This window comes from Kogia breviceps, chromosome 1, assembly GCF_026419965.1.
Source record: "Kogia breviceps isolate mKogBre1 chromosome 1, mKogBre1 haplotype 1, whole genome shotgun sequence".
Lineage (NCBI taxonomy): Eukaryota > Metazoa > Chordata > Mammalia > Artiodactyla > Physeteridae > Kogia > Kogia breviceps.
In genome coordinates, this window is record NC_081310.1 from 180,670,407 (window position 1) to 180,692,255 (window position 21,849).

Sequence of the window (21,849 nt, forward strand, 5' to 3'; positions counted from 1 at the left end):
TTTACTAGCTGTGCGACTTTAGACAATTTACTTATCCTCTTTGAGAATCTTCATCTGCTAAATGGACCTACAGAAGTTCTTTCCCTCTCTACCCCAGTTTTCTTCCAGCAACTCTATTTCTTAGACTTGAAGGCAGTGGGTTGCCAACTGGAACCATCTGTCCTGATTTTCTCCATCTAGTTAAAACACAAACCTTCAGCAGCTGTTAATGAACTGTGAGATCGGTAATCAGTGGCATTATTACCTCATTATGTTTTCATTTGCCACTTTATGTAGCAATTCAAGGACTTTTTTTTTTTTAATGTGTTATCTCCAAAGCTTTAATTCTAAAGTGCTTGTTGCCCTCTGGGGAAGACACTAGTGGATGTAGACGTCAGTGCTTCTTGGTCTGAAGAAGGGAGTGGGGGAGATAGAAGAACAACTCAAGTCATTATCAGACTTTGTGTCTCTAAGCGGATGCTTCTGGTCATCTGCCACAGAGCACACCCATTGGAAAATGCCTTAGATCTCAGTCTCCTCCCTCTGAGGGATCTTTTCTGCACCCTCTGTGACAGAAGACTTTCTCGTCCTTGCTTAAATATACCTAAGGGTGAGGAGACTGCTTCCCAGGTATCCTGTTCCACTGTGGGGTCATCCAGGCTCTTAGGATGTCCCTCCTTCCATTGAACTAAAATTTCTGTTTTGTATCCTGGTGTCCTAATCTGGCACTTCGGAGCACAACATAACAAGTCTGCTTCCTCTTCAGTATATTGAAGGCCTTTTAACTATTATGTGTGAGCAGCAGGCTTGAAAAAGCACTGAGCTACACATGACAGTAGAGCTGTGTTCTAGGACTTCCAGTACTCCAAGTAACTTGCAACCCGTCTGAACAAAACGATCGGTAAAGCTAATTTCTGTCAGCTTTATAGAACATGGTTTCCAACACTCGTGTTTTTCGAAGCCCTTCTTTAAAATATGGCTTCCAGAATGGCACACAGTATTCTGGACATAACTCTGATCACATAATATAGTGGGATTATTACTTTCTAGATCTCTATGTTCTTCATCTTGGTCATGGACAAGATTTGGGCTTTGCAGCTCTGAACCTTATAGAAAATAGACTATCCATAAGAAAATGTAATACTATATTAATACTGATTTCTTACGAGGGTCATTTTATTTGATCCTGAGGATCGTACATAGTAGCTAGAACAAGTCTGTCTCATAAAAGCACAGACTTACCACTGAAACCTAATAAAAATCTCTCACATCTGTAAGTGTCTTGTCGTATACGTATGTCCCTATACACATGGCTTACTTGATCCATGTGACAGTCTTATGAGGTGGGCAGGAGTAAGGAGGGTTACCAAGTACTTTGGGGAGAGGTCTGTGGAGGAAGGGGTGTGGGTAAATATAAGCTCCCAAAAGAAGTGGGGTTAACCAGTTCCCCTCCCCCCCCCCCCTTGCAGCACAACATGCCCTTCTGGAGGATCACAAACCACGGAGACCTGGTGTCCCTCCACCAGGCTCTGGAGCTTGACTTTCTCTAAGAACTGGAATGAAGAGCCTTCCCCGCGAGCTCCTTTTCACTCCTGAAAGGAGCTAGAGACCGGAACCAACTGGGAACTCTTTCTCCATGGAATGCTGGCGAGAACACAATCAAAACCAACCGCTGCAAGAGATGGAGCTTATTTTTGCTAAGAGTGAGCTGCAGCCCCACGTTCATCCTCGCATAGGAGCGGAAGACCGTTGTTGGATCGAGAGAACAATAGACTCACCACAGCTACAGTGCTTTTAATTCTTCTGGATTTTGTTTTGTTTTATTTTGTTTCAAAATAAATGAAGAAAAAGGAAAGGAAATTCTTGGGGCAGAGTTGCACTCTGCGTCCGTGACCAGATTGAGAACTGCCATTAACTTGTGGTGATAGGATAAACGCAGCAGACTTTTATAGTAACATCTCTTGCAGTCTTTGTAATCTCCTTAGCTGTAGAACGTATTCCCAGTGAATGTATATGTTATTTTTATAGGTAAGGGTCTGGTCTCTGAAGCAGGTTCCCCCACTCTTTCTAGCAAGAAAGGGGTGTGTAAAGTTTCCTTGGAAACTCGTAACTGAAATATCTGAGATACCTCTCTGTGATAGTAGCACCTCCTCAGCTGCTCCAGTGGTCTGCTCTCTAGGGTGGGTTCCTTCCTGCTCCTCCAGCTCCTGGTTGTCCGAACTGTGGGGCATGGGACACTGATTAACTTTGGACTTTGCTGTTTCCCTTCCCAGAAGCCTTAGTCACCTTTCCAGTCCCTCTCCCCTTTCAATAAATGGCACAACCCTAGAAACTCCTCTTAGACAGTAAATTGTAAGCCTTCAGCTTGACTCTTAGTCAAAGAGTATGTCCCCAGGGGCTTACCTCCAAACTGGAGAGAAGAACTAAGGCTTCTTAGGCATTTCCACTTCTTTGGCTCTTGAAACAAGAAGATTCCACCATTTCCTCCTGCAGAGAAGCACCCTTCCCCAACACATGCTCACCTCTACAGCGCCCTCGCCCTTCTTAGTCATCAGTGCTGGGCTCTTGGCCCTTTCCCTGCCCTCTGTACCTCATGTCCACCCCCATGCAGCTCTGGCCAGTCCCCAGGCTTTGGACCCAAGTGGTCAAATCAAGTCTGAGAAAAGGTTCATAATCACATTTTGGCCAAAACTACGAAGGGATTTGACTTTCTTTGAATCCTTTAAGCCCTGTGAAAGGTGTTCTGGACATATATTTATCCAGATCTCGGCCTGAAACTGAAGAACAGATTGCCATGATCACAACCCAGTTTTCCCATGGAATACCCATCCCGCTTCTCAACTCCCCTTCTAAAATGGGAAACCAGAAGGCCAGAAACACTTTGCTGATTTAAATGAGGTTGTAGACCCCCTACTCTGTGCCTGAAAACTCAGTCTTGGGCCAAATGCAGGAACATCTCTCAACCTGACTTCTGGGAGGATCGGTGGGTGCCCAGGCACTGGTCGCAGCCTTCAGTCCAGCTGTGTTTGTGGATGCCCCATCCCTCCAAGACTGGCCTGGGCATCTGCTCAGGCAGAATAAACTTCCGTAGAGCTGAGGAAGTTCGGCCTCTTCCAGGTTGCACAGAAAGGTGATTTTATAGGCACCTCAGAGAGGTGCAGTCTGGGTCCTTAGTAGGAGGCATCCTTGACCAACCCCAGCTAGGAATGCTTCTACTCAGAGATCCTGCATATCCATCTTCAGAGATGTTGCAGCACATAGGGGTCAGATTCCTTCCAAAGCCAGATCACCCAGAGAAAGGCTGGTATACACACATTCCCTCAGAACTGATTGAGAAAGTGCTTCATGACTCAGTTTTAGAGAAGATGTTTTTGGAGAGGAGCTCAAGTCAATGCTCATTACTTAGCTGCCTCTTTGGCCTGTTTCCTTTGGACAGGAAATACAAACTCTGAGGCGGACCTTCTTGGTCTGAGTTCAGCATAGTTGCCCAGATGCTGCTCTGCCTTGCTTGGTAATTTATCTTAGAATGCTCTAGGGTGGGTCTGTACTTCCAGGCCCCAAGCCCTCCCTGTACTGGCAGTAGAGCTGTTGGTTTCTTGCCCTGGACATAGGCCACCCTGTTGGTGCTGTGCTTCAGACTGCAGAGCGGTACCCATGTCGTGCACACAGGTCCCCCCACACACACACTTCCCTCTCCCTGCCCGCTGGGAGAAGCTCTTTATTCCTACAATATGACTTGGACTCCTTTTTCTCTGGCCTTTTCCCTCCTGCTCTGACTGCACGGCTTAGGTCTTTGCAAAAGGAACTTGAAATTGGCTAAGAGAGGTGAGGAAGCTCTCTGAGCAGTGCCGCCTTTGCTCTTTTCTGGTTGTTTAGAGGGTAGACAGAAAATGGAGCTTCCTGGCTCCTCTTCGCCAAAATGAATTGTTCAGGGAACCCAGTGCTCTTCTTGGACCCTGTGTTTTCCTCTTCCCTAGCACAGAGGTCTGGAGAGGAAAATAAGTAGGCAGCACCACGAGTTCTTGGAGGCTGAGGTCGTAAGGATACTGTGGGTCCTTTCATCAAGGGGGAAGCCCTCTTTACTAGAAAGAGCCCCCATGGAATAAGCCACATGATGAGTCCTTTTCCCAGCTGGGCACCGTGGGTTCTGTAAGATGGGTCTGCACATTTTTCGTGGTGAGAGCTAGGCCGTCTAGTAGGGAATCGAGTTGTCAGCTGTTTCCTGGGTTTAAGAGGTGGCTTTACTTTCGAATGTAAAACTGACTGTGCCTTAGCATCACCCTGTCCGGTGCCCCTGGGGCAGCTGGTGGTGTCCAGGAGAGTGGATGCCTGCTCCAGATTTAGATGCCTACTTGGGCTTTTATTTGGTTTGGGGTATTCCTGTCCTCTGCAAGTCGGGGGAGCAAAGCTAAGTGTCCCAGGAGACTTGTGCCACAGCTTGTTCGCAGTTTACACAAACTTGTTCGCGTTAAAGCTCCAAGCAGAATCTGACTGGCAAACTCCAGCTGCAGTATATGGAGCTTCTAGATGTTCACTACCTTCACTGGGTGTCAGTGCCACTGAACCGTGGGGGAGAGGAGTCGAGGGGCGGAGCCACGCTCTCCCTCTTCCTGGGAGAGCGATGGTCTAAGCCAAGGGCTGGTGGGCTTGGGGCCTTCCTCTCCTCACTCCTGCAGGAAGGGGGCAGTTAGGACCCCTCTTAAGCAGGCTTCTGTTTCTTACCACTAAGTTGGCTTCCTTTTTCATCCATAAGTTGGAATTCCCCAAATACCTTGTAGAGGCCAAATCTGAATTCTGAGATTTTGAAATATCTTAAACCACGAGAGAAAATCTAGTTCTGTCCCAGCTCTGATCAGCAGGCCCTCTGTCCCTTCCTCTCCTCTGAGTCAGACAGCTCTAGCAAGCAAGGTTACTTGGCTAGTTCCTAATGCACTGATGGGAGCCATCCCATTAAGGACGACTTCTACTCAAAACATGACCCTCTGGACTTCAGATGCCTCATTTAGCAGGAAAAGGCACTGATAAGATATATTTATGTGACTGCGGGCATTTGTGGCTGTAGAGTCCTTGACCATAATGTTATATGTAATGGGAACTATCTTATAAACTTGAAAAAATAAAGTTTTTATTTTCTATATGGTTTGCTCCTGTGTCTTTTCTGAGTGGGATCAGCCCAGTTGCCCAGCTGAGTACGCTTCTAAGTAGGGCTTCATAAAAAATCAGAAGAGCTAAAAATAAAAATAAAAAAAAATCAGAAGAGCTCATTAGAAAGATGGCAACCTTTCAGTAACTGAGTTATTAATTTCACCAAAAGAAACAAACAAACAAAACTAACCATTTGGTATAAATAAATGAGAAAATAAACTAAATATTTTAAAATAACTTGCAAGGGAAAGTTTATTTCTTAATTGTTTCTAAAATACATCGCTTTTCAAAGTTTGGGACTGGAACGCCAAGAGATTTCATTTGCTGTCAAATGTGCTGAAATTTAATTATTAAAAAAATCAATACCTTGCTGTGCTGAGCTTAAAATGCAAAAGCAATAAAACTGACAAATTGATATCAAACTGTTTGATTTGGCTTGTTTTCATGTTACATCAACTACTTTTTCTCTTTTCATTTCTTTAGATTTGAGTCTGACTGTTCATTGGTCTGGAAAACAGTCAGGAATCCTTTTGCCTTTTATTCCAATGGAGATTAGAATTGGGTTCTAGCTTCCAAGTACCATACATGTCAGACTATAAGATGTATTTTTCCCAAAATTAATTCCCCCCAGCAAAGAGGGGGTTGCCTTGTGTTCTGAGGCATTAAATCTTTTCATCAGAAGATTCACATTTTGAGCCACAATATAGTTGAAGCAAACTTGTTAATCGGTCAGAAGTACAGGTATCAGAGTGTTATTAGTTTTTAAGCCCAAAGAGTAAACATCTCCATCTCCCCCTCCAATAGGTATAACATCACGTTTCTCAAGAGCCTTGCCGGTGGCAGGTTAAAATGAATAAATCAAGAGCTTTTTTATTCTTCAAAAACAAGTTTCTTGACATTAAAAAAAAAAAAAAAAACCAATGGAAATCTTCAAAGGAAATTTCTAATTACAAGTAACCACTGTCATCTTTTTAAAATTCTTGATTCTGTAAACTTTATTTACAAATGAAATGACCACTAAATTCCACAGCTTTTTAAATTATATATGTTACCGTCATTTGACAATTTCATCTAGAGAACACAGATGAGAGCTTAGCCAAAAAATTTTACATCTTTTTGGATTTTCTCAGGGGAAATAGCCTAAGACACTACACTGCATCATCTGTTTGGGCATGTATGGCATCTCCCCAGAGCCTAGTCTTCTCATATGACAGGTAGAAGTAGAGAAAAGTAAATGTAGCAAGTTTCGTTTTGTTTTTTTTTAATTGAAGTATAGTTGAGAGCAAGTATTTGTTTTAGTGAACCCCTTAGAAGCTATGTTTGAGGCTAGGTTGGACAATAAGCCCAGGGATTTATAAAGGCCAAGCCTGCTCTCTGAGGTCTCAACCCTTGATATTCCCTATGAGTTGAGAAAAATAATGATTTCACTTTTGTGTGTGTGCAAATGTGTGTTTATAGTCAATTTAAAAAATGATCCTTTTTCTGAGGTTATATGTCCTTTCATAAGACAAGATAATAGATGGTGGTAGTTTTTACTGCCCTTTTTCATTCAAATTAACTTGGCAACCATGTTGGCCATTATACTGGTTCATGAAATTCAAAAGTCTGAAAATCATTGGACTAAGTGATCCTGGAGATCCTTTCTACCTCTACCATTCCGTGTATATAAAAAGCACCAGCGTCATCTTCCCAGAGTTCCTCCCTGCTCCCAACCTTCATCTCTGTGTCAGCCTTGGCTCCAGGCCAGTATAACTGCTACAAGCCCTCCTTCATCCAGTCACTGCTGACTTGGTGTCTGAAATAAAGCACATCTGTGTGGCTGTCATCCTCACCTCCTTTAGGGCGTGTATCAGTTTCTCAGGGAGGCCTTCCCGGCCATTCTATATAAAATTGTAACTCCCACCTACAACACACAGGCACTCTCCCTACCTTATTTTTCTTTTAGCACTTAAAGCTATCTGATACATTCTTTCACTTATTCTGTTTACTGTGTCTCCACTAGATGAATGAATGAATACCAGACTCTCCTGGATCCCGTCCCAGTGGTGATGAACCTTTCCTTCTGTCTCCAGTGCCCTTTCCCTGCTCCTTGTTTCTCCAAACCGCAGACCTCCCCAATACCACTGCATCGCTCCCAGTGACCTCCCAGCAAAAAGACCTTTCTTCACCTGCGCTCGTGTATTCACTTCCTGATACCAAAGGTGTACCTACTGCCGCCAGGCCCAGCTGCAGAGCCGGCTAAGAGCACACACTAGAGTCAGCCCAGATCTGGGTTCTGATGCCCACCTGAGCGGTTAACACCACACTGGCTCACCAGCTCCTGATGCTTAGAAAACAAGGTTAAGAAGTCTTGCCTAAGCCAGCCCTCTTCTCTGGTCCCAGGGCCTTTACTGACTTTGAGAGGAGGACTTTGCATCCCTGACCTCTTTTTTCCAGGCAGCTTGGAACTTGGCAGTGGATTTAATGACACAACTAGGCTAGGGGATTTCATGAGGTTTTAATAATAATCTAATAATACTGTTCAACAAAGACAACACACGTGTCTCTCACTTACAGAGACGCAGATACACACACCTCTTCCACCCACACAGACTGAGGTAGAAAGTACACTGCCTGAAGCACAAAAACAAAAACACACTCAACAGCCTGAGCCATGGCCCAGACCACAGGTTCACAAGGCACTTGGTTGAAAGGTCACCCCTTGAGAGCACGGGCCGAGGCCGGGCCAGCTGCACTAAAGCCTTGGAGGGGCTGACAGGGAGTCAGGCATCCCTGCCTTCCAGCCTGAGAGCCTGTTCTGGAGTAGCTGGAGAGGGTAAGGGATGAAGCTGGAATGGCAACTGATCTGCCAAGGCTAGAATGATGCTTCTGGCACATAAAAGGCCCTCGGTAAACATTTGCTGAATGAATTGAATGACTGGGGTGGGGCAGGGGAGGAAGAATTCCAGAGAACACATCCTGGAGGTCCTGGGGCCTTCCAACCCAGGATAGGGGAACCAAGGGTGGGACAGCAGCCCCACCAATTATTTTAGAGGTAGCCAGGGAGGTAAAAATACCAACACTGGGATGCTTTGGGGTTATACTTGTTTGGGGGGAAGGGAAGAGGGGGTCCCTTCTTTCCTCCCAAAGTGTTTCCTACATAATTGGGGCCCTTGACCCTCCAGGGCCCAGCCCTTCCCATCTTGTTCTCATCCTTGAGGGCAGGCCTCTGTCTTACTCAACTCTGGTCTCCAGCACCTGGCACAGATCAGGCATCAAGTGCTCGTTGAGTGAATCAAGGCCCATAGCAGCATAAGCAGCTTATCTTCTACATTCTACCGATTGATTCCATCTGGCCTTCAGTCCCCTGGCTGGGTCTGACCCTGCCTCAAAGGACACCATTCACCTCTCCCTTCCATGGCAAAGCAGCCTCATCCCTACCCTTGGGGAAAAAGTTCTTAGCCAAATGGGCCATGCGCTTGTTCTGAAGCAGCTGACGCCCCTCGAGGGAGCGCAGAGCCCAGGTCCCGTCCACCTGGTCAGGCTCCCAGCAGCGGCTGGGGTGCAGCCAGCGGTAGTAGACCAGCCGCAGAGCCAGCCCCAGGAGGAAGCAGGCGCCGGCTGCAGGCAGCAGCAGCCTCTGCAGCAGATGCCCGCTGGGCAGCCAGGCGCTCTGAGTCGCCCAGGCCACCACCAGCAGAAGACTGTCATTCAGGAGGAACGCCAGGTGGATGGTAGCACGGCCTCGGGTTCGGCCCTCAGCCACGTTGAACCAGGAGAAATAAAGGATGGTGGCCACCGTCACCCGGTACAGCCACTCGGAGCAGGGATCTGGCATAAAGTCCGTGCCCTGAAGCCAGACCCAGAACAGCAGCACCAGCCACAGGCCCAAGAAGTGCAGGGCCACATAGCGGGGGAAGAGGGCTGAGAACAGGGCCACGACCAGGACTCGGGGCCACAGCAGCAGCAGGTTCCACAGGAAGTAGATCACGGAGGCACCCAGCCCCAGGAGGGGCTTGGAGGGGAGGCAGGTGCGCAGGGCCCGGTGGTAGTCAAGCAGTGCCCACGAGATACCCACAAAGGACGTGCAGATGCTGACCCCTACGAAGAGGAAGAGGAGACAGGTGAGCCCTGCGGGCAGCCTTCAGGCACTCCCCAGAGGCCACGGGTACTGCGGAGGCCTCGTAGCCACGCCGAAGTGGGTATTTCGGCCCCCAATTTGTTGAAGGGAAAACGACAGCTGGAGAACGGTAAGTTCACACAACCCCAAACAGAGCTAGGATCCATACGGAGTCTGCCCTTCACCACAAACCTTTTCTTTTCAGGTGCTACCATGGTTATATTTTTCACAGATGAGAAGGTGTGTGACTTATACACTCTCATGGGCACCCCTGTCACCCAGCATCTGGCACCCCTGGGCCTTGGCCACACCCTGAGCATCTTCTAGGGCCCTGTAACCCTTCCTTTCCCGGAAGAGCCCACGCCTTTCTTGGATCTGAAAATCAGCAGTCCAGTTCCCCCTTCTTAGTCTCAGAAAGGGAAGCAGGAAATCCCATGGGGTGGCGACAGGCCTCTAGCTGAAGCTGCCTTCTGGGGCCAAAAGGGACGTCCCTGTTATATGGATGGAACGGCCTCTACTCCCCTCCACTGTCAGACTGGACCCTGGTTTTGATTTTCCAAGACTCGAAGTATACAGTGGGGATCCTATCCCACCTCCTAGTTGCCCATCCTGGAATAGAAGCACCAGGCCCTTCAACAAGGGCTGGAAGCATCCCGAGACTGCTTCTTCCCCGCCCCCTTCCCATCCCATTCAGTCAACATATGTTCGCTGGGAACCTGCTATGGGTCAGGAACCCACGCCCAGCCTGGAATCAGATCTGTGGCCTTTCTAACTACCCCACACTCAGGGTCTCGGCAGGGCTGATGTTCCTCCAGTTTGCCAGCATGCCGCTTTCTCTGACTTGACAAGCTGTGCCCTTGGTATTAGGTAGTCCCACGCCCTGTTTCCCCTGGCCTCCTCCTCCTCACCCTGCAAGTTCTGGCTATAGTCACCCATCCTGACCCCACCGCAGCCCACTTGGCTGTGCAGCTCCTATAGCACCCCACTCCTGTCTGGAGTCTTATCACACAGTAATTATTTCCTTATCTCTGAGCTCCTTCAGGGTAGGAAACAGATTCTGCTCCCCGGGATCCCCCCAGCAGCTGGCGTATAACAGCAGCTGAATACATGTTTGCTAAACCAAAGTCGGGAAAAACCTGTCTCTTCCCTCCCTCCATCCCCACTCCCTCCATACACACGGTGTAGACTGTCCCCATTTAGCCCTGGTCCTAGACACCCACTGCCTTCAAAGAGACAAACAAAAAACAGTCATCCCTCAGTATCCACGGGGGATTGGTTCCCAAAATCCACGGATGCTCAAGTCCCTAATATAAAAGGGCATAATAGAGTCAGCCCTCCGAATCTGTGGATGCAGGACTCACAGACAGAGGCCCGATGGTACGTGCACAATGAGTGCTGTGTATCCCAGGGCAAATCACTTCACCTTTCGGCACCTCTTTCCTCTTGTGTAAAATGGAGATAAGTATAGCACCAAACTAGAGGTGCTATGAATGTGAGCGATCGTGACAATAAAGCACTTTCCGCAGTGCTGGCTAATAGCAGGCACTCAATCGCGGTGGCTGCCATTACTGTTTTGGGGTTTTTGTTTTGTTTTTCAATTAATACTGCAGACTCAGATTAGCAAACTGAGAGGGCCCTTGGGGACTGAGTCCAACTCCCCAGCTTGTACAGCTGTGGAAACTGAGGCCAGAGAGGGGATCTCCAAGTCCCGCAGAGCACGGAGGCAGAGATGGGACTGGCTCCTTGGGAGGCTGTGCCTGGTACAGCAGCAGGTGTGCGAGGGCTGAGAAGGGGAAGGGGAAGCCTAGACCCTGAATCAGATGTGAGCTGGAGTCCTAACTTGGCTGCCAGCTGGCCTGTGACCTTGGGCAACTCCCCTAAAAGCCCTCCCAAAGCTTCTTTTGGCACAAACCTCTCCTGTGTTTTATGAGGCAATCTGCCTCTTCCTTTTCAGATCACTCCACATGCTTTACTGTAACTACCTGCTTTAGAGTTTACGGTCCTGGCAGGCCAGGGGCTGTGGCCATCTCCCTATTCACCGTGGTGTTCCTAACACAGGGACAGGCACAAAGGTGCTCGATCAAAACAAAGGCGCTCAATAATTTATCTATTGATCAACAAATTGCTTATTAGACATCAGGCACCCTACACACTTCATCTGTTATCTTCAAATAGTAAAAATTAGGGGCTTCCCTGGTGGGCACAGTGGTTGAGAATCCGCCTGTCGATGCAGGGGACGCGGGTTCGTGCCCCGGTCCGGGAGGATCCCACGTGCCGCGGAGCGGCTGGGCCCGTGAGCCATGGCCGCTGAGCCTGCGCGTCCGGAGCCTGTGCTCCGCGACGGGAGAGACCACAACAGTGAGAGGCCCACGTACCATAAAAAACTAAAAAATGAAAAAAAAAAGTATAAATTACACTTAAGATTTATTATGCACTAGGCACAAGGCTTTATAGGCATCACTTCACTTAAACCTTTCATTAACCTCATGAGGTAGGATCATTTAATACGTCCATTTATTTGTCCAGATGAGAACAAACTGATAGCTCAGAGAGGTGGAGTCCTTTGTCCAAACTCAAGGCTAGAGCATAACTTTGGATTTGAACACAGACCTGCCCAACTAAAGGACATTCTCCTATTTTCTAAGCAGCCTTTAGAAAAGAGTGAAAACCTTTCTGACATTGGTGGGCAACTTTCCCAAGGTATAAAAGGGGGGCTGGCCGAGGGCCTCACACTCACACTGGTAGTACTCGGTGCTGCCGCTCTGCAGCATGATGGCCAGCATCAGGGTGAGCTGCGGTGTCATCTCCAGGAAGGTCTCAAAGAGCCGCAGCATGCTGATGTCCAGGGAGAGGAAGTCGGCATAGGCCAAGTCGAACTGGGAGGGCACCTCCTGCCGCCACACCAGCATCCCCTGCTGCAGCCCCTGCACGCACCTAGGCAGTACACACGATGCCCCAAGGGGCCCAGTTAGCATCCTGTGGCATTCCTCCTTCCCTACCCATCGAGTGGATGCAGACAGGCTCAAACCCTAGCTCGTCACATACATGCTATAAGGCCTGGGGCAAGCGACTTACCTCACTGAACTTGTTTCTTCATCTGTGAAGTGGGGATAAATACAACAGCTATTACTTCTACGGTAGCCACCACACCAAGCTCATCACAAACCTTGTCCCATTTACTCCTTTACAATATCCCCATTTTACAGATGGGGAAACAGGACCAAAGAGCAAATGAGCAGCGGAAACAGGATTCGGACCCAAAGCTGTTTGAATTTGAAAGGTGTACTAGGAAATTGCCTAGTTAAGAGAGTCCAGAGGTCAGACGGACAGGCCTGAGTGATCCACTGGCGTGAGGGGAGATTGGAGGATGCACCAAGATCTCCCCCCGCCCAGAACTGATCTCAGTTGGCTATTGGGAGGTGAGGCCATTCACTCATTGCAAATTCATTGATCAGACGTTTACTGTCACTTCCCCTGGATGAACTTGACAACACACTCAGGGAGCAGGCCCGAGTTGTGGGGGTGGGGGTCCCCCAGTGCCCTGGCAGGGCCCTCAGCCTAGTCACAGGCAGGAACAGAGACCCCGTTTTCTCAACCAAAGCTCAGTACAGTCTGTCTGACTCATGCTCAGCAGAAACAGAAGATACATGATGTAATTATAGATTCAGGGTTCATTGCGGGCCGCCAGAACTGTAATAACTGTGCCCCTTCGTGTTCACCCAAGGTGTTATTGATGCCTGGACAGTCCCTCAGGCAAAACTGCAACATTCAAAGCTCCTCTCACCCACTCCTGGAGACTCAAGGCAAGATCTGGAGAGAATCTGTAAACATGGATTCAAGAGGAGATCCTGGCTCCGTCCATCCCATCCCAACACAGATCACATCGTGTCCTGACTTCATCACATGACTCTGACCCCTTCGTTTCAGTTTCCCCATCTCTAGAGGGCCCCCCGCCTGAGCCCAGCCCTACATGGCTCCAGGGACATGGATGAGTCAGACCCCATCTCTGCCCTCTTGCTTCGTCTGGGAGTGAGGGGGTGGGGTGGGGAGCAAGTGTTCAGGGAGAATACGACTGGGAAAGACAGGGTGGGAGGCACTGGCCATGAGGGAACAAGCGCTGCTCTGGGGGTTCGGGCTGCTGAAACTCCAGGGTGACCCAGCTGATCATGAAGCTAGCTGACATTTGCTGCCTGCTTACTCTGCACCAGGGCAATTTACAGGTCTCATTCCATTTAATCCTTACACTGTGAGCCTCTGGAACAATGAGTAAACTGAGACCCAGAGGGGTCAAGTGACTTGCCCAAGGCTCCACCCACAGCTAAGAGCAACGGGAGGTCTGTTGCCACCAGACACTGTCGGGGCACATCCCCCTCTGCCCCTTCACCACAGGCCTTCCAGCCACACCTATCTCTAGATCACTACCTCCTTTAACAGAGGAGAAGAAAACTGAGGCTCAGAGAAAGGCAGGAATAAAGCCACACGGGTGGTAAAGCCAGGATTGTATCCTAAAGGGTCCGATTCCAAGTCATGCGCCTCCCTTCCCTCTCTGGGCCTCAGTTTCTTCAGCTGTGCCAGGAAGGGCACCGTTCACGAGCTCTGAGGGCTGCCAGCCGGATTTCTCCCTCATCAGTGATCAGGAGCTCACCTGTAGGGAGAGGCGCCCGCTAAACTACAAGGGGCTTAGTTTCCTCTCCGGGGTCTCAGTCCTCTCCTCTCCGCCCCCGTCGTGAGGTCAGGGCTCTCACCTGTGCTACCAGCCCAGCTGCAGGAGGTGACGTTGACTTCCGTTCCCCCTCCCTCTCCCGGAGGGCAGGGCGCTCACCTGTATAGGTAGCCCAGCTGCAAGACATGCAACAGCGCCAGGCAGTGGCCTGGGGGCTTCGGCGCGTGCGGGCTGGAGAGGTCGGCGCGCAGCCAGATCCAGCTGAAGAGCTGCAGCGCGACTGAGGCGAGACCCAACAGCGCCAGCACTAGCGCGGCCCAAAGGTAGCGACCGCTGAGCACATACTGGCTCGCGGCCCACAGGTCGGCGCCCAGGTCGATCAGGAAGGCGAGGGTGCCCAATACGCCCAGGACCAGGTCCCAGAAGAGAGCGACGCGTGGCGACCAGGGCATGACCCGCCAGCCTCTGCCACTCTTTCTCTTCTGGGCTCGGACCCGCCCTCCCGGCCCAGGGTCGCCCTCCCTGCCCAGGGTCGCAGTGGCAGGAAGGAGGCGGACACAGCCCTCAGGGCCGCCCAGGACTCGGGCTGCGGGGCGGGACTTCCCCGTCCCGCCCTGTCCGGGGAGGAGCGAGGTCCGTAGACCCCGCGGTTGGGGTATCAGCGGTCCCACAGATCCCTGGCCCTGCCGCCTGCCTAGGGATCCCCCCACTCTCACCCCAGCCCCGCTGAGCCCCGAGGGCCCCGAGAACCGCTAGGCCCGAAGACGGACCGTCCGAGGCGCAATGCCCTTAGCTTAGGAGGCTTCTAATCGCCTTGTTTTACATTTGAGGCTCCTGGAGACCCAAAGCGGCGAATATGGCCCGGAGATTAGCGCCCGGGCTTACAACTGCGATGTGTCACGTCTGCATTGTTGCAAAACAAAACAACAGAACGCCAAGGCCCGTTCCGATCCCTGATTGAGGGACTTCGCTAAATTTGCCTCCGAGTCCGGGCCGTGTGCCAGGGGAGACAGAGGGCACTGGATCAACCAGGCGCATCTTCCTGGCAGCTCATTTTACTCGGATTATCCGAATAGAAGGAGGGGGGAACATTCAATAACTGGGCAAGGGTGTTACTTTAAACATGATTAACAAATTAATAACAGGATAACATACACGACGAGCATTGGGTTTGGGATGAAACTTGAAAGAAATGTGCCTCTGGTGGGGCCCTTGGGGCTTCATTTCCTGATCGGCTGTCGCGTCCCAGTTCATTCTGCGGACGCCGGGGAAAGGGTGGAAAGTCCAGCTCTCGGGGGTGATGCTCTCCCCATTTTACCAGGAGGAAGGCGAGCCAAGCCAATCAGCGGGCGGCTTCCAGGGTCTCGGCACAAAGCAGCGTGCGCAGGCCCAGCAGCGCCACCAGCAGGAGCTCGAGGCGGGGCGCGGGAGCGACGCCGGGGGCGCGCAGGCAGGCGGCGTACCCGTCGAAGGCCACTTCGCGCAGCGCGCACACATGCTCGGCTTGGCAGGCCTCGTCGCAGGCGCGCGTGTCGTAACTGACCGAGTTGTAGACGTAGTAGCGCTGCAGCGCGCCCTGGTCGCTGGCGATGCGGCCCAGCGCCGCGTGCATAGAGCAGGCGCCTGCGTCGGGCACGCCGTAGGCCTTGGTCACCCGGTACTCGAGCTCCCAGCGCGGCGCCCCCTGCGCGTTCGCCTGACTCAGGTTCAAGAAGTAAGTCACCATGTCCTGCAGAGGGGGCGCGAGGCGGGCCGGCTGTGAGCAGCTGTCCGCTTCCGCCCCCAATCCTCCACCTTGCATTTGCCCCCAGATTCTAATAGCTGTAATCCTGACCGCTCTTAGTTATTGAGCATTTACTAGTTGCCGGGTATGCTTGGCAGACATCCCCTGACTGAATCTGATGAGGTAACTGCGCTTATTATCCCCATGTCAGATGAGGAAACTGAGTCCTAAAGAGGTTAATTCACTTGGCCAGGGTCCCATAGGTGGCTGAGGCAGGGTTGGAACCCAGCTTGTTTACCCCATAACCTGTGCATTTTCTGTTCCAGCAAGCTCCCGGGTACCCAGAATGTTGTCAGTAAATATTTGCAGAAAGACTGGATAAAACACAATATAAAAGCAGTGGGATGGAGTGTCTGGCTGAGAGAGCTTATAGAATTGTGCTTTGATGGGGGCTTGGGCTACACCCAGGACCCTGAGTACTCAGGTGCATTTTCAGGACCAGAATCTGGAAGGGTTTATCTGTGCAACACTTTCCACCTAAATTTGCAGATCTGCTTTAGGTCAGGAGAGGTGGGGTAAGAGGAGCTGCCATGGATGGATGGCAATTTCTTGCTAGGCACCTCACATTATTTCATTTAGTCTTCCCCGAACCCTGTGGTCTGAGTGCCCGTGTGGACAATGGACCACACTCTTAAAAATCCTCAGGCCTCTTCTCCATATACATTCACTGTAGAGTCAAGGACCCAGGTTAACTCATGCAGTCTTTTGTTTTGTTTTGTTTTTTCTGTACGCGGGCCTCTCACTCTTGTGGCCTCTCCCGTTGCGGAGCACAGGCTCCGGACGCGCAGGCCCAGCGGCCATGGCTCACGGGCCCAGCCGCTCCGCGGCATGTGGGATCTTCCCGGACCGGGGCACGAACCCGCGTCCCCCGCATCGGCAGGCGGACTCTCAACCACTGCGCCACCAGGGAAGCCCGAGTCCCTGGTTTTAAATGTCCCTTCTCAACACCCAGATTAAATCTCTGTACCCACTGCTTTCTGGAACTCCAACTTGAGTACCCAGCTGCCTCTTCCCTCAGCATTTTCACCTGGATCCACTGAGACATCCCAAAGTTAACAGGAAAGCCAGGCTTTTGATCTTCCTCCAAAATCTGCTCCTCCTGCAGTGAGCCCGTTTCGGTAAATGGCAACCTCATCCTTCCAGGTGCTCTGGCCGAAGCCTTGGAGCCCTCGTTTCCTCCTCGCGTTCTCTTCCACCCCTCATCCAAGCCACCAGCAAATCCTGTCTGCTTTGCCTTCAAAATACATCCAGCGGGGCTTCCCTGGTGGCGCAGTGGTTGAGAGTCCGCCTGCCGATGCAGGGGACGCGGGTTCGTGCCCGGGTCCGGGAAGATCCCACATGCCATGGAGCAGCTGGGCCCGTGAGCCATGGTCGCTGAGCCTGCGCGTCCGGAGCCTGTGCTCCGCAGTGGGAGAGGCCCGCATACCACAAAAAAAAAAAAAAAAAGAGACCCAAAATACATCCAGGATCTGGCTCTCCTCACCACCCACAGGTGCCACCCTGGCCCACACCACCATCACCTCTCAGTGGCTGTGGTCACCTCCTAACTGATCCCCCTGTGTCTGCCCTTGCCCCCTACAGCCTGTTCTCCACCCAGCAGAATGGTGGTTTTCTAAAATTCCAGAGTCATCCTCATGGCCTACATTACCTGACCCCCCCCCCTCCCCACATCCGCTCGTGACTTCCGCCTCGTAGGCCTCGAGGGCCTCCGTGCTCCTCCCCAAACACACCAAGCGCATTCCCACCCTGGGCCTCTGACGTGCTCTTCCTGCTCCTTCCCCAGACGCTCACACGGCTCACTCCCTGAATTTACTCAGAATTCAAATGTCACCCTCTCAGTGACACTTCCCTGCCCCGTCTAACACCACACCCATAAACACGTACCCCGTAACTGTCACCACCTGCCTCCTCACCCTGTTTTCTTTTCTCCTTAACACTTACTTCGTGCCACGCTTAAATTTATGTGTTTGTTTATTGTCTGTCAGCTCCAGAAGAGCAGTGACTCTTGTTCACTTATGTATCTCCTGAGCTTAGCACGGGGCCTGGCACATGGCAGAGGCCTAACACGTTTTGTTGAATACATTAAGGAATAATATTTCTTTGTCATTTCAGTAATCACAAGCACATCCCGGGAGGTGTGGGATTGCTCACTGAGTTAGGGGCCTGCTTGGCTTCAGCGTAGTCAGTGTAGAGAAGACCTGGCAGTGGGCCTGAGGTCACACTGTGAGGGACCTTGAATACCAGGCCAAAGAGATCCAACTTATCTTGGGAGCACTGAGGAGCCACTGAAGGTTTTTGAGCAGGAAAGAGACCAGAAGTGCTTTAGAAAGATTAATCCCCTCCTTAGCTGTACCAGATGAGCTACAGCAGGGCAGTGCTGGAGGCGGGGAGAACAAGTAGGAGGCCTTGACAATGATCCAGGGCAAAGGGCAATTTGGAGAAGAACTGACCTGACTTAGTGGCAGGATTTGGAGGTAAAGCCAGGGTTCTGATCCTGAGCTCTAAAAAGGTGGAAATAACTTGACCTCCCTGAGTCTCAGTGGTCAGTAGGGGGTGGATTAGCTAGGGAAGGCAGTGGTGTTATCAGGTCCCTCCTCCCCTGGTCCCAGCAGACTCAAGGCTCCTGACCTGCAGGCTCAGTGTGGCTCGGTCGTATTCAAACACCCGGATGCCTGGATTGTTGGCTCCGTTGACCACTCCAGGTAACGTGGTTTTCCATGGGGTGACCCCAGGTGTAAGGAACATGACACTGATGGGGGCACCTTTCAGGAGAGAGTGGAGCTGAGAGGCTGGCGAGGGAAAGAGGGAGGTGGTGTGGCCGTTGCCCTCCGGGTTGGGTACCTGCATCATCGTAGAACATCCGAAAGCTGTCGGTGTGGTGGTGCCCGAAGAACTGCCCTGCAATGACTCGATGATGCTTCCGGACCACCTTAAGGTACTCCTGGTTGGGGCCTTCCCGGAACCACGCTTTGTTCCGCGTCTTCTCAAAGAACCCCGGGGGCACATGGCCGATAATGTACACCTACGAGGAAGGGGTGCCCAGCAGGGGCTCAGAGACCCCTTCCACAACTCTTCATCTCTACCTCTCACAACCTGCCCATCTCCCCAGAGGCAAGCAGATTGCCTCAAAGGTACCTCCTCCCCCATCCCTCTCCCAGGTGACCCGGCATCTCCCTGTACCCAGAGATGAATGTGCCACATGCTTCCCTCCCGCTGTGCCTTTATCCATGCTATGCCTGCCACCTGGAGCACCCTTCTCATTTTCACTTCTGTAAATGCTACTCATGCTTCGAAACCCAGCTCAAAGGATACGTCCTCCTGAAACTTTCCTGATCCTTCAGAGACAAGTCTTCTCTTCTTGGAGAGCTCAGGCATTGTAACCAAACCTTCCTTGCATGGTTGTGTAGCATATGCTGTGTGGTAGTGTGCGTTCACGTCTTAACATTCCTCGAGTTAGTCTTTCAGCTAACAATGCCTGGGCCCGCGGTCCCCATTGCAAGAGGTAGAATGGGGGGGCGGGGGCAGTAGTAGGAAGGGCAGTTAAGAGCATGAGCTTTGGAGCCAAACTGCAGCTGGACACCAGCTGTGTGTCACCTCTCTGAGCTTCAGTTTTCTCATCGGGAAGGGCACCTAACTGGTGGAGATATGAGAGTTAAATGAGATCATCCATATAAAGCACTTAGCAACTCAGCAACATATCTGATGCGTAGTGAAGGCAAAAGCACAGGCCATGAGATCCTGCTGGGATGCGCTGGTCAGAGCAGGGACTCGGGCAAATGAGACACGGGGTCAGTCCTCAGGAGCCTGCTAGCCCAGCAGACTAGATGGACACACCTCAAGGGCAGGGCATCCCCTTGAGGTCTAGCCCACAGTGTGGCTGCAGCTGTGCTGGCCTTGGATTCTGGAGTCTGGGGTTCTAGTCTAGGCCCCGCCACTTATTGTGTGACTTGAGGCTGTCACTGCCCATCAGGAGCCTCACATCTGCAATGGACTCCAGGGTCCCAGCCTCACAGGCTGTTGTGAGGATGGAAGCAGCCCCCTCAGGTGCCGTGCTGATGAAGGACCCTCTGTGATGTGGGCATCTCAAGTGAGTGGGTGAGTCTGTGCCAAAGTGGGGGACTTGTATGGGAAGAGACCCCCAGGGAGGGAAGAGGAGGAGTGGGGAGCCCTTACCATTTCCCCAGCTCGGGACGCATTGGTCAGCACGTCGTCCAGCCACTGGAACTGCTGGCCAGGGTCGGCCATGCCGGCCGTCTGCTCGTTGTTGCTATAGTACAGATTGGTGTTGAGGCCCACGATTCGCCCAGCTGCGCTTGGCCCCGGCAGTTTCTCAGAATAGAAGGCACCTAGGACATCACAGCCAGGGGGAATCTGAAGGGGTCTCCAGCCTCGGAACAGACACCCCTCTGTCCCCCTCCACTTCACTCACCCACCTTCTCCTTCCCTTGCGTCCTCCCTTCCCATCTTTCCCATAGGAGTGGCATCATGGGTAAGACCAAAGGCTCTGGAGTCAGGCTGCCTGGGTTCAAGTCCTGGCTCTATCACTTCCTAGCTGTGCAACTTGGGAAAGTTCCTTAACCTCTCTATGCCTCAGTTTCCTCCTCCGTATAATGGGAATAACATGGAGGTGTGTTTGCCCCTCCAGATCCACTGTCAACCCTTCTCCGCTCAGCTCTCTGCCCCAGGAGCTGTGGGTTAAATCCATGGGCTTCTGTGCTGTGAGCTTCTGGTTGGGTTTGACCAATGGGGAGCTCCAACAGCAAGGGACTGAGGAAAGGAAGGAGAGGAGGTCAGGTCACTTTGGGATACTGTGTCTCCAAACCAGTGATTCTCAACCTGGTGATTTTGTCCCCAAGGGAACACTTGGCAACGTCCAGAGACATTTTTGGTTTTCACAACTAGAGGTGTTACTAGCGACTAGTGGATAGAGGCCAGGGATGCTGCTAAGCACCCTACAATGTACAGGACTGCCCCCCAACAAAGAATTATCCAGCTCAAATGTCAACAGTGGCAAGGTTGAGAGACCCGGCCTGAACTGAAGGTCACTGCCCCTACCTAGGATTGTTGTAAGGAGTCTAGCAGTGTGCTGAGGGCAGTTCCGGGCACACAGAAAATGCTCAGTGAATATTCTCTTATGATCCTCATTAGTGCTGTGGAGTTAAGAACATGGGCATTGGAATCAGCCCTGGATCCTACTCCCAAGTCTGCCTCCTCTAAGCTGGGTGACCTTGGCCAAGTGACTTGGTATGTTCCAGCCTCAGTCTCCTTATCTGTAAAATGGGGATAAAATCAGTCCCTATTTCGTGGGAATGTTGTGAAGATGAAATTAGATCAGACCTTGGCATAAAGTGCTCCTTACAGTAGCCAATGGTGTTAGTACCTTCTTTGAAGAGAGCGATGGATTCGTTACTGAGCCAGGGTCGCCACAGCTCTGCTACCTTATTGTAGATATTGTTGCTTCCGGCCGGGAACTGGTTTTTGGGGTGAAAGTCATGATTTCCCAAAGCAGCATAGACTTTAGTATCTGGGAGGAAAAAGAAAAATATAAGAACATATATGCAAAAGCGCTTAGTGGAGTTAGTTTCAGCCACTGGCTATCAGAGCTAATAGGGAAGAGCTATAGCACAGATAAGGAAAAATACAGAGCCAAGCAGAAAACCACATTATTATAGAATCTGGCAAAACTTGGCTCAGATCTGGGAAGGAAGAGCAGTGAGTTCTCTAACTGCATTCCCAGCAGAAAGTTCCGTGGTCAGAAATGAAGCATGAGATGAGGAGGAGAAAGCTAGAAGATCCAAATAACCTTCAGATCCATGATCAGCCACTTGGTCATTTAGTGTGCCTTGTTCTTGTCAATTCCAGATCCATCCTACCGTTAGGGAAGGGGTCTGCTGCACCCTGGAAGGCCTTGGGAGTTTCACTCATTCATGAACCAACAAATATTTATTGAGCACCTAGTACGTGCAAACGTGTAGACCTGGGCCCCCAGGCCCAGGCCCAGAGGACTGGCAGTGCAGTAGGGTTGATAGGCATTGAGTAATGGCTGTCACAAAAAGGGAGGAGCCGGGCTTCCCTGGTGGCGCACTGGTTGAGAGTCCGCCTGCCGACGCAGGGGACGCAGGTTTGTGCCCCAGTTCGGGAAGATCCCACATGCCGCGGAGCGGCTGGGCCCGTGAGCCA

At 51.2% G+C, this 21,849-nt stretch overlaps 3 protein-coding genes across 12 annotated transcripts in view; 1 reads left to right on the forward strand and 2 right to left on the reverse strand.

Annotated features, from left to right (window-relative positions):
• The window catches only part of EYA3 (EYA transcriptional coactivator and phosphatase 3), a 107,588-nt gene extending 102,474 nt beyond the window's left edge, over positions 1–5,114 (forward strand). For all 10 annotated transcript variants that reach the window (XM_059036184.2, XM_067013801.1, XM_067013820.1 and 7 more), the window contains one exon: positions 1,449–5,114. In XM_059036184.2, the coding sequence (XP_058892167.1) occupies positions 1,449–1,529 (81 nt within the window). In that variant the 3' untranslated portion in view covers positions 1,530–5,114. The remainder of the gene's footprint in view (positions 1–1,448) is intronic.
• A 241-nt stretch (positions 5,115–5,355) lies between these two features.
• On the reverse strand, positions 5,356–14,503 carry XKR8 (XK related 8). Its single transcript, XM_059036503.2, has 3 exons — positions 14,046–14,503; positions 11,961–12,157; positions 5,356–9,204 (listed from the first exon to the last, which is right to left on the reverse strand). The coding sequence occupies exons 1-3, from the start codon at positions 14,336–14,338 to the stop codon at positions 8,492–8,494; spliced, it is 1,203 nt and encodes a 400-aa protein (XP_058892486.1). The 5' UTR covers positions 14,339–14,503; the 3' UTR covers positions 5,356–8,491.
• A 424-nt stretch (positions 14,504–14,927) lies between these two features.
• Positions 14,928–21,849, reverse strand: part of SMPDL3B (sphingomyelin phosphodiesterase acid like 3B) — a 29,819-nt gene continuing 22,897 nt past the window's right edge. Inside the window, exons 4-8 of the mRNA XM_059036450.2 lie at positions 21,050–21,193; positions 19,843–20,015; positions 18,511–18,691; positions 18,298–18,431; positions 14,928–15,615 (exon numbers count right to left, since the gene is read on the reverse strand). Coding sequence (XP_058892433.1) covers positions 15,229–15,615; positions 18,298–18,431; positions 18,511–18,691; positions 19,843–20,015; positions 21,050–21,193 — 1,019 coding nt within the window. The 3' untranslated portion in view covers positions 14,928–15,228. The remainder of the gene's footprint in view (positions 15,616–18,297; positions 18,432–18,510; positions 18,692–19,842; positions 20,016–21,049; positions 21,194–21,849) is intronic.